We start from the raw sequence: 13,468 nt of genomic DNA on the forward strand, positions 1-13,468 counted from the left end.
AGATCACTCATACTGGAAATATGCAAAAATGTGAAAGATGTGCTGTTGATCATTCAAAATCCATATGTGGGACAAGGACACATTTTTATTTTTTTCTGCATTTGAAATTGGATATACATCTTCTTTTTTTAAAATACGCTTAAAAATGAGTCTTTAATCCGCGCACAAAGCCCTTTAAATAAACATCCAAAAACCGCCAACAATACTCCATTTACATGTAGTGACCTGAGTATTAACCAAGTATTAGTGATTTTGTTATTATAAGCGCTAACGCAGACAACCTATTTTTAGTGGCGCATTGATAACAGAGAGGTAGCCTTTGCTGCTGTACTCAATGAGCCGGCTGGTGTCCTGCTACTGCTGTGCAGATCATGTCTTAGTTGGTGAAATGTAATTCTAGATTATAAATCATGCTTCTCACCTGGATAATAGGGAGGATTTTGGCATAAATCAAGAAGTTGTTCATAGGGTTGCAAAGGGGTGTAAAGTTTTCGGTAAATTTTCGGAAACTTACCGGATAATCATGCTGCAATATCTAGCATGTTGCATTCAATATTTATTCCCATTAATTCCCGTTAATTCCTGCTAAATCCCATATATTCCCGTTAATTCCCATGGAAAGTTTCCAACTTTGAATATTCCCGGAATTTTGCGACCCTAGTTGTTCACCTGTGACCAGGGCCGGCCCGTGGCATAGGCCGTATAGGCAAATGCTAAGGGCGCCGTCCATCAGGGGGCGCCACGCCAGTGCCACGAATGTTGGAGGAAAAAAAAAAAAAAAAAAAAAAAAAGTTGGTACTATTATTTCTAAATACATAAAATAATCCCACGTTAATTAAAATGCAAAGTAAAGCCTATTTAATAGAAATATTATTTGTTACAACATTACGCCCCCCCTCCCCCGGCACGGTGCGCCCCCTCCCTTTCCGTATCATGACTCTTTTTGGACGTCACCACATAAAAAAATCAACACAAGATGTCAAAACGGCCAAAACTGTCAGGTGCCCAGGGAAGAAAAAAGAGAAAAGAAGAGGAGAAACGAGAAAAAGACAGAGGTAGCAGGTAGGTAATAGGGATGGGCGATACCACACTTTTAGGATTCGATACGATACCGATACTTTTTCTTGCATTTTCATCGATACCGATACCAATAATTTCTTATTGGCAATTTTTTGTCAGTCAAAAATATTATTACTATTGTTATTATTTAAGACAAATCACAAGACAAATACAGACCATTTATACCACATTTATTATGGTCAATATATAATAAAAGTACAATTAAAATAAATAACATAAATATGAAAAATAAATTAAATATTATATATAATAATAACTATATATTATATATAATAATAATTAAATATTAGGGCTTTCCAATTAACAGTGAAATCCGAATTGCAAGAAGCTGCAGTTATTTTTTAAAGTTTGTGATATAATTAGCAATTAATGAAATATGAAATAGGCTAATGTTTTCGAAATGTAAGAAATCATGTTACAGATTAAAACCAAAATCACTTTCAATCATATGTTCAAGATTTTCTTGGAAAAAAATAAAACTGTAATGCAAAGATGAAGAATCTCCAAATTGTATCTCTTTCTTATCTTGTTTTAAATACTCAAGCAATTTTCAACTAACAATAAATTCCCCTGTGTCGAAATTATTTGAATTTAGGATGATAATTTAAACAAAAATATTCAGTAAACATTACTAAAAAAAAAAAAACAATGCCTGTTTTAAGTCAACACAACACTGGATATGCCTGGCTGCATCGCTGTCGGCTGGCTGTGTGTGTGTGTTGCACGTTCGCTGTCTCCTGTCACGTGACTGGGCTAGCTCTATACTCTGCCAGGTACAGGGGTGTCCCAGCACATAGTAAGTTAAGTAAGTAATCAAAAACATCTGAAAGTGATGCTTGCACCCCCCACACGCCGTTTTTTGGTTTATATCGATACTTTTTTCAGAAAAGTGATGCCAAATGAGTAGCGTGTGAGTATCGATATATCGATACCACAGGATCGATACGCACATCCCTAGTAGGTAACGTTAGCCTACATGAAATTATTTGTCTGTTACAGAATGTGATAGTAACCTGGCTTTTTAGCATTAAGCTAATGTTACATGATTCGGCAATTGCTAATCAATAAATAGCTAGTTCTGTTTTAACGTCGGGTTAATATTGTGGAGGGGGCTAAATTGTTATGGAAAATAATAATGTAACGTTAGGTAATTACAGTATTCCCTGGTGTACAGTAATTTGTAAGTCATTCTAGTTAATGCAATATTAAAAAGCACAAATAGAGAACTCTGTAGGATCCCCTTTTTTTGTAATATAGTTGTTAAAGTCATACTGGTTTGATATCTTGTTTTGTGCAGTGCCTTATTTATATTGTATTTTTAATTTATTTTATGCCACTTGTTGACACGTTTTATTTTGTGTTTATGTATGTAAAAAATATTGTATTTCATATATTCATTTTTTATTTTTTGTATTCATTTATTTATCCATATTTTTTTTTATCGTGTTAACTATTCTGATTGTTAATTTGCTTTCTTTAAGTAAAAAAAAAGGTCAAAGACAAAGCTATTCGGTTTCTTGTGAGTAAAGACACTTCACTGCCGATGTGGGGGGGTGCCACCTAAAATCTTGCCTAGGGCGCCAGATTGGTTAGGGCCGGGCCTGCCTGTGACATTCAACTTATACTAGGAAATGGCGAGAAAGACACGACAAGACCAAATACGAGCATCTGCAGCAACTTTTCTTTTGGACCCTTCGTGTGGATTTGGTTTAGTTCTACATCGAAACGGGAAATAAGAACATCCTATCGGTCGGTATTCCAGTGAGAGCAGACAGTGTACAGTAAGTGATAATTTTATTTTGTTTGTAGTTTGTATTATTTAGCAATATTGCTACATTATATGAGTGTTTCACTAAAGCTTAATCTGTTTTACCACAGAGCTGCTAAAACTTGTAGATCATTCTCCTTATATTCAGGCTTAAAAATGTAAGTGTCTGATCATAATTTTTCCCCAAATAATTGTGTTTGGCTTTCACAAAAAAAAAAAAAAGTATCTGTGGTTTACACCTGTGCATCACAGATCATGTGACTGGCTTGCTCTTTATCTCCTGTAAATAGTTAGTTCTAAAGTAACAGATTAAAAAAGACAAATAGAGCCCTGACATGCGGCTGACTGGTATTTGCGAGCAGCAATAATCATCAAGATAAGCCCGCAGAGGGGCAGTTACCATAGAAACCTTAGTCAGATTGGACAACCTAACCCGCCCTTTGAAAAATGATATCAGGAAAAGACAGACCCTTTCTGAGGAGCCAGAGGAAGCAGGATGTCTCATTTGGCATTAAAAGGTGAGCAGGAACCTATTCTTAAAATTCTGCACATTAGCATTTTGCAAATTTGTGTTGGATCATTTTCTTGTATTGTTGTTCAGAACATTGTAGTGTGATTGACTGAACCTTCTCTCTTCTGTTTCTCTGCTTTACATCATTTAATTCTAGTCTTTCTAACTGAGCTTGTGTTTTGGAAAACAGAGAACTACAGGTTGGTTGCAACTATGTTCCAGCGCCGGAACATAGTTCTCTGTCTACAGTAAGCTTGACCATGGCTAATTTAGATAAGGTGTTGACATACACCATTACGATGGCTTTTGTTGTGAGTCTACTCTCTGAGGAAGTGCCTACAAAAGAGCAGGGACATTGGATTAAGAAATTGGTTAAGGCTTGAAAAGTTTGGTCTGCTGCTGGCTGGTTTCCTATTGCTGAATATAGGTTAAAGGTCAAACCAGGGTTAGATAGAAATTGGACTGAGGCAAAGTGGAACAAAGTTAAGGCTGCTACATGAAACTAAGCATGGACTGAAAAGGCAGAAAGAGCATACAAATATGGCATTAGATTGCTCAAATGGCGGACCCAGACAGCTGTAGTCGAAGGAGAGAGAATGTGTGTGCAGAAAAAGGAGTTTGAAGTGAGAAAGAAAGGAACAGTGGGTGATGTGACGTCCATACTTGCCAACTCTTCCGAATTTTCCGGGAGACTCCCGAATTTCAGTGCCTCTCCCGAAAATCTCCCGGGACAACCATTCTCCCGAATTTCTCCCGATTTCCAGCGGACTTAAGGCACGCCACGCTCCCTCCAGGTCCGTGCGGACCTGAGTGGTCCGCTTGGCCAACCAAAAAATAACCACAGAACACTACAGTGTTCCAACCAAAAAGTAACCACAGAACACTGTAGTGTTCTGTGGTTACTTTTTGGTTGGCCAACGGTTTACGTTGTATTGCGCACCCTGACGGCAAGTGTGGTAGTCGGTTCTGAAGTATGAAGTAAAGAGGCGTAACTTCGTCACCTCGCCTGGTTATTGACTCCAACCCAGAATATTACACTGCCCATACCTATGCTCCTTCAAAGGCTGTGCTACTGGCTGCAAAGCATTGCACTTTCGAATATAACAATGAGTAGAGAGGAGTGTGTGTGTGTGTATATGTGTAAATAAATGAACACTGAAATTCAAGTATTTATTTTATTTATATATATATATATATATATATATATATATATATATATATATATATATATATATATATATATATATATATATATATATATACATATATATATATATATATATATATATATATATATATATATATATATATATATATATATATATATATATATATATATATATATATATATATAATACAATACATATATAGCTAGAATTCACTGAAAGTCATGTATTTATTTTACTTATATATATACTTATATATATATATATATATATATATATATATATATATATATATATAAGGCTGCAACTAACAACTAATTTGATAATCGATTAATCTGTCGATTATTACTTCGATTAATCGATTAATAATCAGATAAAAGAGACAAACTACATTTAAAGTTAAAAGTTAAAGTACCATTGATTGTCACACACATACTAGGTGTGGCAAAATTATTCTCTGCATTTGACCCATCACCCTTGATTTTTATCCTTTCCAGTATTTTATTGAAAAAAAAACTGCATACTGGCACCATACTTATTTTGATTATTGTTTCTCAGCTGTTTGTAAATGTTGCAGTTTATAAATAAAGGTTTATTTAAAAATAAAATAAAATAAAATAAATAACGTAGCCTCCGCGCATAGCATAGATCCAACGAATCGATGACTAAATTAATCACCAACTATTTTTATAATCTATTTTAAAATTCAAGTATTTCTTATATATATATAATATATATATATATAAGAAATACTTGAATTTAAGTGAATTCTAGCTATAAATATACTCCTCCCCCCTTAACGCCGCCCCGCCCACCTCAATCCCCCCCAAATCTCCCGAATTTGGAGGTCTCAAGTTTGGCAAGTATGGTGACGTCTAAAGTATGTTGTAAAAGAAGACAGGTCTATTATTCCAAAAGCAGGAAGGGAGCAAAGTACAGTGAGCAATTCAGGTGTTGAAAGTTGAAAGCCCACCAACATACCTCAAGTAAAATGTCCCTAATTTGGAAGATTTAAATGCTGTTCCTGACATACTGGCCCCCGGTATTTAGGTCAAAGAATGTAACAGTGACTGCTGGGCCTATAGATGAGTGTTAGATTGGAGGCAGCAACATTGAGGAACTTTTTAAAGGAGTTTGAACAGTGCAAAAGGGACATTGCAGAAGTTAAAAGGTGTGTCTGTACTAGGGTTGTACGGTATACCGGTATTAGTGTAGTACCGTGATACTAATAAATCATATTCGGTACTATATCGCCTTTGAAAAGTACCGGTCTGCCACACCGCGCCCTCGTCGTCGTCACATCGTGTCATTGCTGGTTTACGAGCAGACGAGCATGTTCGGCAGCGCACAATCACAGTGTACTTACAAGCAGACACAGTGTGTAGACAGAAAAGGGAGAACGGATGCATTTTGGCTGAAAAACTAACTATAAAGGTAAAGTTATAACACTGAAACGCCCACCGGAAGAGGTGCTTTAAGACATGGCTAGCTAGCTAGCGGCTAAAGTCCAGCCTCAGTCGGCAGTGTTTTAGCTACTTCTAAATCACTAATCCTCGTCTCCATGGCGACAAATAAAGTAAGTTTCTTACAAGTATCATCCCTGCAGGACGAGGAATAGCTAAACATGCTTCACTACACACCGTAGCTCACCGGCGTCACAATGTAAACAAACGCCATTGGTGGATCTACACCTAACATCCACTGTAATGATACCAAGTACAGTATCATATCTAATCAATACTACTATGATTATGTCGATATTTCTTTGGCATCGCAACATCTTCTTTCGTTTTTTTAAAATGTATATTATGTTTATAAACTCAGGAAATATGTCCCTGGACACAGGAGGAATTTGAATATGACTAATGTATGATCCTGTAACTACTTGGTATCGGATGGATACCCAAATTTGTGGTATCATCCAAAACTAATGTAAAGCATCCAAACAACAGAAACATAAGTTATTATTATATTTTAACAGAAGTTTAGATAGAACATGTTAAAAGAGAAAGTAAGCAGATATTAACAGTGAATGAACAAGTAGATTAATAATTCATTTTCTACCACTTGTCCTTAATAATTTTGACAAAATAATAGAATGGAAAATGACACAATATGTTACTGCGTATGTCAGTAGACTAATTAGGAGCCTTTGTTTGTTTACTTACTACTAACAGACAAGTTGTCTAGTAAGTTCACTATTTTATTTAAGGACAAACTTGCAATAAGAAACATATGTTTAATGTACCCTAAGATTTTTTGTTAAAATAAAGCCAATAATGCATTTTTTTGTGATCCTCTTTATTTAGAAAAGTACCGAAAAGTATCAAAATAATTTTGCTACCGGTACCAAAATATTGGTATCGGGACAACACTAGTTTGGTAAAACAAACAGTTGACCTCCCACCCTTGCCAACCTTCTCCGAAGAAGAAGGCAATGATGATGACTTTGATTGATTGATTGATTGATTGACACTTTTATTAGTAGATTGCACAGTACAGTACATATTCTGTACAATTGACCACTAAATGGTAACACCCCAATAAGTTTTTCAACTTGTTTAAGTCGGGGTCCACGATAATCAATTCATGGTCTGACGAAGTGAAATGTAAGTTGACTGCATCCCTGCCCCCATTTGCAAAGATGATACATTACACTTTAGGCCCCCCCAGTGAGGATAAAGAGGAGGATACGCTTCCTACTGAAGTTCACACCAAGTTGAATAACCGCGGCATAGTTGGTGATAAGTGTGCCTTATTCCAAAATGTTCCCTGTCATTATAAAACCAAGTGGCCTTCAGTTTAGTCCCTTGGGACATCGTGATTTGCATACATTGTTGAGGCAGCTTCCAGCCTTGTCAAAGGGTGCTGCTCCCCGGATTAGAATTTTTGAGAAACTTGCTGCTGCTGTCCTATTGGCAATGGGTGACGTGAGGTCAGTTGTTTCCTCTTCAGGTGGGTGCAGATTGATAGAGCTGTTCATACTCTACTGCTTCCTGATACGAAACCCCTTTAACAGACATCGCAATACGTATCGGTCAGCTTTGCAAGAGAAGTATCACGCAACTTCCGATGCGGTCCCTTTGACAGGCATGAATTATGATACAACTATGGATCCTGACACTCACATTAAGTGTTGTTAGGAGAAATGGGTTGACGGCACAGGTGCAGTTCATAACTCCACACCTACCGCACTCCTGCTTTACAGAGAAGCTGTGCAGTGAGACCGTATTGCTATATGAATTATATTGTACATTTCCATAGTTTAGTTAGCTGAGGTATATAATGTAAAGTGTATTTAGTCAACAACTGTATGTGTGTAACGTATCTCTTGTGCTGAGCGATCATAAAACTGCTGCGAAGACGCACTGTGGGAGGCTCGCAGTAACCCCGCCTCCTTGTGCCGGTCAAAGCACTCCCGCCGCAGAATGCACCCTTGACGGGAGCGCCACACCAAACAAAGCCCACACCCAAACCCTCCACGTGCAAGACAGAATCCACCCTAAAAAAGTCACTCAACAAGAAGCTAAAAAGTGCAAAAACAACAACGCTCGCGCCGGAGGAGCTGTGAACAGGGACACAACATTAGGTACACCTGCAGACTGCAGCACGGATTTCATATTTCATTCATTCACAACTCCTCCAACACGAACACCACTGTTCCCGCACTTATAAGTAAAGGTAAGATCATAATAACGTTTTTTTTATTAAATGTGTTTTTTTGTGTGCTACAGTTTGTATGTGTAAAGTTAAAGTTAAGTTAAAGTACCAATGATTGTCACACACACTAGGTGTGGAGAAATTTGTCCTCTGCATTTGACCCATCGCTTGATCACCCCCTGGGAGGTGAGGGGAGCAGTGGGCAGCAGCGGCGCCGCGCCCGGGAATAATTTTTGGTGATTTAACCCCCAATTCCAACCCTTGACGCTGAGTGCCAAGCAGGGAAGAATGCTGGTATGAGCTTTTAAACATAACCCGTTAACTGCTGCCAATCAAATGGGGAATAAGATACTCTTTAGGGTTCATATGTTTGTAAATCTGACTGTGATGAAGTCAGTGCCTCACCAGCCATGAACCTCACCGCACGTCACTGGTGGCCAGCTATTAAGTCGTCTGTTTTCATCGCAAAATTCCACAGTATTCTGGACATCTGTGTTGGTGAATCTTTTGCAATTTGTTCAATGAACAATGGAGATAGCAAAGAAGAAAGCTGTAGGTGGGAAGCGGTGTATTTTGGCCGGCTGCAGCAACACAAACACGTAGCCGGTGTTTCATTGTTTACATTCCCGAAAATGACAGTCAAGCTTTACCATTGGCCTGTGGAGAACTGGGACAACAGAGACTCTTACCAGGAGGACTTTGAGTTGGATACACAGACGCGGTACCATGAGTACGCAACCAGAATGTTGCCATAAGCATTTTGTTTAATTTGTATGTGTAACGCAGTACGCAGCTGCGGCTTCCAAACATTTGATCGCTTGCCCGTCCGTAAGTGCATGCCGCTATGTGCATGTCACGTACGTAACTTTGGGGAAATATATGTGCTGTATGAACTTTGGGGAGGTGAACGGTACTTTGGGCTGTGGGATTGAGTGTGTTGTGCGGGTGTTTGATTTGTATTGGTGGGTTATATGGACGAGAGGGGGAGGTGTTTGTTATGCGGGATTAATTTGTGGCATATTAAATATAAGCCTGGTTGTGTTGTGGCTAATAGAGTATATGTATGTATTGTGTTTATTTACTGTTTTAGTCATTCCCAGCTAAATATCAGGTCCCACCCGCCTCTCACAGCATCTTCCCTATCTGAATCGCTTCCACTGCCCTCTAGTCCTTCACTCTCACTTTCCTCATCCACGAATCTTTCATCCTCGCTCAAATTAATGGGGAAATCGTCGCTTTCTCGGTCCGAATCGCTCTCGCTGCTGGTGGCCATGATTGTAAACAATGTGCAGATGTGAGGAGCTCCACAACCTGTGACGTCACATGCATATCGTCTGCTACTTCTGGTATAGGCAAGGCTTTTTTATCAGCGACCAAAAGTTGCAGACTTTATCGTCGATGTTCTCTACTAAATCCTTTCAGCAAAAATATGGCAATATCGCGAAATGATCAAGTATGACACATCGAATGGATCTGCTATCCCCGTTTAAATAAGAAAATCGCATTTCAGTAGGCTTTTAATGGATACGCTTCCCGCTAGAGCCAGACAGAAGTGAGAGGAGGCAGTTAGCCTGTTACGCCAGAGGGCTCGTGGAAAGACCACGTTGTACACCAACTCATGTTGTTTCAAAGGATAGACAATGGCAAAGATGACGAGGAAAAGACACTGCGGTTAATGATTCTTAAAGTGGAAGTGGAAAGCCGAATGAAGCAACACCAAGATCACAAGATGCAGACAATAATCTGGTGATGCAGCCCCCTACTGGACACACTACAATGCAGCTGATGACAATGGCCCACCTTCAATACAACAGGTACCACAACAACATTTGTAACTGAGATTCTCTGTGGAACAATGTCCCTTGTGGATCATTAAAGTTTGTCTATATCTAAGTCTAAGCCCCCGTATACACTAAGGTTATCCGGGGTAAATCCCACCTAACCTCATCCTTGTCCACACACACACAATGGTCGTTTAAAACGCCCTCCCCCCTTCAGTCAACAGGCACAACGCGACCTGATACGTATGCGTGGAAAATGTGCATGCGTCACCTCTAGTGTTGCTTTGTGTGCAAGTTCTTAAATTTAACTTATCTGAACAACATCCAGTGTTGTGGTATTTCAATTACCATATTTTCCGCACTATAAGGGGCACCGAAAAACCTCCAATTTTGTCAAAAGCTGACAGCGCGCCTTATAATCCGGTGCGCCTTATGTATGGACCAATATTGAGCCTCCAACAGGTAAAAGTTTCAATCAATCAATCAATCAATCAATCGCAACTACGGTAAGCAGCCGCCGAGTTCATTTTCCCCCGTAGAAGAAGAAGCGCGCGGTGCATGCTGGGATATATGACTGCGCGATGCATGCCGTTTCATTTCTCCCGTCTTCATTTTCCCCCGTAGAAGAAGAAGAAGCGCGCGGTGCATGCTGGGATATACAAACCCCGTTTCCCTATGAGTTGGGAAATTGTGTTAGATGTAAATATAAACGGAATACAATGATTTGCAAATCCTTTTCAACCCATATTCAATTGAATGCACTACAAAAACAAGATATTTGATGTTCAAACTCATAAACTTTATTTTTTTTTGCAAATAATAATTAAACTTTTTGTTCACTTCCTGTTCACAATTTTTTCACAATAAACTCCATAAGTAATCACAATAAAAATAAATAAATAAATAATAGTAAGAATTTAATAATAATAATTGGTGAAGTAAGTCATATTTCATATGATGAGATAAGTAAGATTACTTTAAGAATGAATGAATGGATGTGGTATAAATGTTGCACTACATGTTATACCTTGCTGTTGTTAAAAGATAAACAAAACACCACGTCACTGACTTTACCTTGGGGAAAATAATAAAAGAGCTGTTTATTCATTTTGGGAGTGAACAGAGTTGTCAGAACGCTGGTTTGTAATCTATTAATAAAGTTTGACTGACCTATCTGACTGTTTTGTTGACATTCCCTTTAGCGCAGCTCCATCTAATGGATGCATAACGTAACCCCAGCCTCTACTGTAGCGTCTATTCTATGCGCCTTATAGCGCGGTGCGCCTTATATATGAACAAAGTTTTAAAATATGCCATTCATTGAAGGTGCGCCTTATAGTGCGGAAAATATGGTATATATGTAATGTAGTAACGGGCATGTTTATAATAGCATGTAATATTTCCATATTTTGATAATTTTAAGCATACATACATTTTTAAATCGCATCACAATTTTTGCTTTTTTCCAACAACATAACTGATTACTACTCACTGCAGACTTTATGGGGGCCAGCAAATATAAAAAAAACACCACTTACTGCTAAAAAGTCTGCTGTCATTGGGATGCCGACTGCTAGAATCTTGTTATATTCCCATTTAGATGAAGAATGACTCATAATCTTCATGGAGAAAAGTTTTTTATTGTGTCGTTTGTGCCATTTCCGGGTCTAAATTTGATGTAAAAGTTTACCAACTTGTCGGAATACGTCCTCAGCTTTCTTCTATCCAGGTGAGAGGCATGATTTATGATCCAGACCAGGGGTGTCAAAGTCATTTTAGCTCAAGGGCCGCACGAAGAAACATCTGTGCACACGCGGGCCGGACTATTGAAATCATGGCATTGAAACTAAAAAAATAAAGACAACTTCAGATTGTTTTCTTTGTCTTACTTTGGCCAAACATAGAACAAACACATTCTGAAAATATTACAATAAAAATATAGTAAAAAATACTGGCAGCGGTAAAGTTTAGATCCATGAAGGAAAGAAGAAAATTAATGAATGTTTATAACTGAATTGATTTACATGTGCATAAAAATGTTCTTTTGTATTATTATTTTTTAATGAATTTTACGCTTATGACAACCTTTTTCCAAAACACAATATAGAATGTGAGATATAACAGGAGAATGCATACATTTATCATTTGTTTTCAAAACGCTGACAAAAAAGTGGGACCCCAAAAATTTACTGTGGGACCCCATTTTTATGACTTGATGGGGTCCCTGGGAAAATTCCTAGCGCCAACACTGATGGAGTATCGGTGCGTGCAAAACAGCGGCAGGCGGCTGTGGCCTGCGGATCGGTTCTAATACTAATCAAATGTCATCCCGGGGGCCAGAGATAATTTATTTGCGGCTGGATTGTTTTTTTTAATTTGATTTTATAGATAGATAGTACTTTATATAGGCAAAATAGAGGCGCTCTCATTGGCTCCACTGTAAGCTGACTTTTATTTACAAGTTAGAATGCAATACAAAAAAAAAATCCATCTATCGTCATGTCTTTCATAATGATTGTGAACGAACAAAAAAAGTACAATTGCCCTCAAAAGTCTCTTTTGTGAGACAAGTGTTTTGTTTCTTGGCCATGTTATTGTCATTTTGCCACCTTGGTTTCTGTTGAAACAGTCATTTATCTTGTGCTGAAAAGTCTCCATTAGAGTATATATTCTGGTGTTTATTTGTCATTATTATTGTTTCACTGCCTTTTATTTCATTTGTTTCCTGGGTTTTTCCCCTCAGTTTGTACACAGTACCCAATTTAATATACAGAGGGCACATTTCTAGCTAGTGTTTATTCTAATAATCAAACTGAGCATTTTTTCTCTTGTTTGGTGGAAAGTTGTGCATTAAGTTATGTATTTACACAGTGGTGTGCCGTCAGGGCCAGCAAGGCCTTCTCTGCTGGCCTAACATAAACAGAAATCATGATTATAATTAAAGTTATTTTTTCATTTACTTTCCCTAAATATCTAAAAGTATTCATATTCACTTCATGTCCTATTATGCTCCTTCCAGTGCTGTTGTTTTTAGTTTTAGTTTGTATCCAATCAGAATTCAACTACCTTATGTTGCCATGCTGTACGAAATCTGCCCGAGGCGTTCAGAATCAACAATGTGGGCGTCCGTGCACTGTAAGTGAACAGGGACATACAGTTGATAGATAATTGCGATAGCCAATCAGATCACGAGTTGTTGTCAGTAAGGCCTTCTAGCTGGCCTCATGTTGAATGTGACGTTTACGCGTCCTGTGATTGGATACTCACCGGGACCGTTAGCGGATGCATTTGAGAACACATAGAGTTGATAGACAGTTGCGATAGCCAATCAGATCATAAGTTGTTGACAGTAGCTTATCTGGAGAACAAAACGTTGATTAGGTGGCAGATATGTATTTGCGAGGCCATTTTCAAGAAGGATATTTCAAGAGAAACTACATCTTGTGAGACGATGTCGGCCAACCCCGGAAGCTAGCTCAGCTGTTTTGGCAAAGAAATGGGG

General features: G+C 38.2%; 1 protein-coding gene across 1 annotated transcript in view; it reads left to right on the top strand.

The window, feature by feature from the left end:
• Positions 1-3,337: 3,337 nt before the first annotated feature.
• Positions 3,338-13,468, top strand: part of LOC133664489 (uncharacterized) — a 59,656-nt gene continuing 49,525 nt past the window's right edge. Inside the window, exon 1 of the mRNA XM_062069150.1 lies at positions 3,338-3,366. Within this exon, the coding sequence (XP_061925134.1) occupies positions 3,345-3,366 (22 nt within the window). The 5' untranslated portion in view covers positions 3,338-3,344. The remainder of the gene's footprint in view (positions 3,367-13,468) is intronic.

This window comes from Entelurus aequoreus, linkage group LG14, assembly GCF_033978785.1.
Source record: "Entelurus aequoreus isolate RoL-2023_Sb linkage group LG14, RoL_Eaeq_v1.1, whole genome shotgun sequence".
NCBI classification, from domain to species: Eukaryota; Metazoa; Chordata; class Actinopteri; order Syngnathiformes; family Syngnathidae; genus Entelurus; species Entelurus aequoreus.